The sequence below is a fragment of the Cynocephalus volans genome, chromosome 12 (assembly GCF_027409185.1).
Source record: "Cynocephalus volans isolate mCynVol1 chromosome 12, mCynVol1.pri, whole genome shotgun sequence".
NCBI lineage: Eukaryota > Metazoa > Chordata > Mammalia > Dermoptera > Cynocephalidae > Cynocephalus > Cynocephalus volans.
Window position 1 is genome coordinate 16289317 of NC_084471.1, and position 4589 is coordinate 16293905.

At 30.8% G+C, this 4589-nt stretch overlaps 1 protein-coding gene across 2 annotated transcripts; it reads left to right on the forward strand.

Moving 5' to 3' along the window:
* Positions 1-369: 369 nt before the first annotated feature.
* Positions 370-1849, forward strand: LOC134360865 (ras-related protein Rab-18). Of its 2 annotated transcripts, XM_063075726.1 has the most exons (2): positions 370-777; positions 845-1849. In XM_063075726.1, exons 1-2 carry the CDS (start codon positions 393-395, stop codon positions 1051-1053), a joined length of 594 nt encoding a protein of 197 aa, XP_062931796.1. In that variant the 5' UTR covers positions 370-392; the 3' UTR covers positions 1054-1849. The 2 variants fall into 2 exon arrangements, with proteins under 2 accessions (XP_062931796.1, XP_062931794.1); XM_063075724.1 differs by having other exon boundaries at positions 370-1091.
* The last annotated feature ends 2740 nt before the right edge of the window (positions 1850-4589 follow it).

The following is a 4589-nucleotide window of genomic DNA, read 5'->3' on the forward strand; positions in this document are numbered from 1 at the left end:
TTTTATAGTTAGATTATCAGTTTCTAGAAAATGCCTTCTGGAATTTTGATTGGGATTGCATTGAATATATAGATTAGTTTGAAAAGAATTAACATCTTTACAAAGTTGAGACTTCCAATTTATGAGCATTGTATATCTATTTATTTAGGACTTCTTTAAGTTCTTTCAGCAATGTTCTGTTGTTTATAGTAGAGACATTGCATCTCTTTTACTAAATTGTTCCAAATAATTTATGGTTTTGGTACTAGTGTAAATAGAAATAATCTTTAATTTCATTTTCAATTTTTAATTTCTATAACATGAAACACAATTGAATTTTCTTAATTTACCTTGTATCTTGCAAATTTAATAAATTCACTTTTTAGCTGGGCTCGGAGCGGAGCAGGGTCAGGATGGACGAGGACGTGCTGACTACGCTGAAGATCCTCATCATCGGCGAGAGTGGGGTGGGCAAGTCCAGCCTGCTCTTGAGGTTCACAGATGATACTTTCGATCCAGAACTTGCAGCAACAATAGGTGTTGACTTTAAAGTGAAAACAATTTCAGTGGATGGAAATAAGGCTAAACTTGCAATATGGGATACTGCTGGTCAAGAGAGATTTAGAACATTAACTCCCAGCTATTATAGAGGTGCACAGGGTGTTATATTAGTTTATGATGTCACAAGAAGAGACACCTTTGTTAAACTGGATAATTGGTTAAATGAATTGGAAACATACTGTACAAGAAATGACATAGTAAACATGCTAGTTGGAAATAAAATTGATAAGGAAAATCGTGAAGTTGATAGAAATGAAGGCCTGAAATTTGCACGAAAGCATTCCATGTTATTTATAGAGGCAAGTGCAAAAACCTGTGATGGTGTACAATGTGCCTTTGAGGAACTTGTTGAAAAGATCATTCAGACGCCTGGACTGTGGGAAAGTGAGAACCAGAATAAAGGAGTCAAACTGTCACACAGGGAAGAAGGTCATGGAGGAGGAGCCTGTGGTGGTTATTGTTCTGTCTTATAAACTCTGGGAAATTCTATCTCTTGCATATTTGATCAGATAATGACATCTTTCTGTATATAAACTCTTTAACTACTATTTTAGGGACCTTGCAGTTTGCACATAATTGTTTTGTATCATGGCAGTAAATATTTGCAAGAAATCCCAGTCATCGGCTTTCCCAGGTAAAATGTTAGGGTAAGCATGCACAGTTTGCAGTCTATAGTTTTTTATGTAACATAAAATAAGTGTACCTTTATAAGTACATCTGATTTTATGATTTACATTTATCATGTAATTTAAAAAAAATCCATCTATTTAGCATATGTTGATATAAGGTCTACTTTTGGTCTCTTTTTGCTTAAATACTCCTATCAATTATTGAATTACCTGATGTGTAGAACTCCTAGGACCACAGGAGGTATACAGGTATCATCAAACCTGGCAAATTTCCTTTCAGAAATAGCAAAAAGCATGATTCCATAGCTTTCTAGGGTGTTTGAGTCTCTTTTAGTACTAAGCAAAATCTTCATTACAGAATGTAGCCCAGGCCAATTATAATTAAATCTCTGTTTGTTCTGATGATGCTTCTAAAATAGCATTGATATGTTAAAGAAGGTTGGTATTACTTTTTAGTTTACTTCAATGTTTATCTCAGTTGCTTAACTGGAGTTTTAATCCTGTGATATATGTACATTGGATTAATGACCCTTTGTGCAGCATTTCTAGTTAAGTGGTGTTTGGCAAAATGGTAATAAGGTTTTACCCCATTTTGGTTTCACAAGGATATAAACAGTGTTTATTGTAACTCCTGTAGTGCTTTTCACTTTTAAAACCAACAACTTTTTTCATAAATGTTGATAGTGTTTGCCCAGGTACTTCAATTGTAGCTTGTGTACTTGTGTAATGTTTATGAATATTTGTATCTTATGGCTTCCATAAATGGCTAGTTGATATTCAAAAACCTATTTCTGTGTTTTGAGGGATGGGGGAAAAACACTAAATGACAATTTGAGAAAGGCATATTGCTTCCAGATTCTGATGTGTGTGGGAAAATATGTACTGTTGCAATTAAAATCTTGATAATTTTCTGTTAACAAGTAACTAATAGTTTATCAAAACCAACTTGTACAGACTAATAAATCTTTTCCACAGTATTCAGTTTTCTAACCTCTTGCTATTGTACATTATATATTTTTTCACTCATATGTTATTTAATTGACATTGATCTCTGCTATGTTAAGCCCCCAAATAAGTAATTTGTTCTTTAAGCCTGATCACTGTAATACTCCTTTGTAAGATTTTAATATTAATTTCTGGGCATTCTCTAAATACAGTTGCAAAAGATTAACATTTTTGTGGGTTATCTTTACAATATGTGTGTTAATGGATTTATTCAAGTTGGGTTCTTTCTGAAATGTACATCGTCACATATGAAAATGTCGCATTTTACTTGGTTTACACTTTTTAGTCTACATGTGATTAAAGGTTTCATACATTCTGTATGTTTTTACTAAATATAAAACATTTGCTACTCTTATATTGGAGAAAGGTAGCCAACACGTACTTATGATTTGTTCATGTTACATTAAAACTTTAGGTTTGTGTGTTTATGTAGAGTCTGTATTGACAAGACTTTTATGTTTATTGCTTTTTGCTCCTTGAGCTATATAATAATCTTTCTGTGCATTGGATTGTTGTCTTGATTTGGTCAGAATTTGGATATATATGAATCACTTGAATATGACCTTTAAAAATTAATTTTGTTTCATAGATTTATATTGTAACCCTTTATAGTTTTTGAATAAATATAGCCTGCTTTCCTTAAAAAAAAAAAAAATAAATAAATAAATTCACTTTTTAGCTCTCATAGTTATTTTGATGATTTCTTTGAATTTTGTAGATAAACAATTACATTTTCTGCAAATAAAGACAGTTTTTCTTCTTCCTTTCAAAAGTTTGTATGCTTTGTTTTATTTTATGTATTTTTGCCTTATTGCACTGCTATGAGAACAGGTATCTTTGTTTTGTTTTTTCTGGTGTTTATTTTTTATTTTTATTGTTTTTGGAGGCTGGTTGGGTTGGGGATCTGAACCTTTGACCTTGGTGTTGTAACCCTGCACTCTAAACAGCCAAGCTAACTGGCCAGCCCAATAAATTGTTTTTGAAATGAAATTTGCCCATTTCATTTAAGTTGTTGAATTTATTGCCATAAGTTGTTTATAATATTCCCTTATTACCCTTTTGATATCTGCAGTGATAACTCCACTTTCTTTCCTGGTATGGATTATGTGTGCTCTTTTTTTTTTTTTTTTTTTAATATATTGCTCTGTTTAGCTAGGAGTTTGTAAATTTTATCAGTCTCTTCAAAGATCCAATTTTCGGGTATATTATTTTTCTCTATTGTTTCTCTCTTTTCTGTTTTGTTGACATCTGTTTTTATCATTATTGCTTTGTTCCTTCTACTTACTTTGGTTTTACTGTTTCCTTTTTCTATTTTATTAAGGTGGCACCTTAATTTTAGAAATTACTTCTTTTTAATATAGGTGTATAATACCATAAATAGTTCTTTACGCACTGTCTTAGCTATATCATACAGATTTTGGTATGTTACATTTACATTTTCATTTAATTTTATTTATTTACTTATTATTTTTTTAATTCCTTTTTGATTTCTCCTTTGACCCATATATTATTTTAAATGTCAAAATTTTATGTCAATTAATTTAATTTAATTTACATTTACATTTTTTTGTTATTTATGTGTAATTTAATTCTGCTGTTGTCAGAGTAATTCTCTGGATAATCTCAATCCTTTAAATTTATTAAGATTTTTTTTTATGGCTCCAAATATAGTCAATATTGATAAATATAACATGTAATCTTAAAATTAACACATATTGTGCAATTGTTAATCCAGTCTTCTATAAATGCCAACTAGGTCAGTTTGGTTGATAATGTCATTCAGATCCTATCAATTGCTGAACGAGGAATGTCAAAGTGTCTCACTGTGATCGTGCAGTTGTCACTTTATCCCTTTTGTTCATATCAATTTTACATCGTGTCTCTTGAGGCTCTACTATGATGCATATACCATTTATGAATTTTATACCTTTCTAATGAATAGGCCCTTTATCATTATAAAATGTCTTTTTGAAAAACGTTGGGTAGAATCATTTGTCCTAAATTCTGTTTTATTTGATATCAATATACCAACTGTAGCCTTCTCCTTATTGTTATTTGCATTAATGTTTCATTAGTATCAACCTATGTGTTTATATGTTTAAAGTCTGTCACTTGTATATAGTATATATTTAGGTATTCCTTTTTTGTCTATTCTGATAATGTTTGCTTTTTAACTGGAATTTTTAGCTCATTGCATTAAACATAATTTTGATATAGCTGTATTAAGTTCTCCAGTTATGACTCCAATGCAAAATTTTCCTGCTTGTGTTCACTAGCTAGTTGATTGTATGTTTTTCTAGATATGTGGTTATTCTCTTTAGGAGCATGTGTTTGGGAAAAGGTTATTTTTTTGTACTAAAAGTGGCCAATTTAAATCTTGATTGAGATATAAAGACAGTTCTGGTAACCTGATGC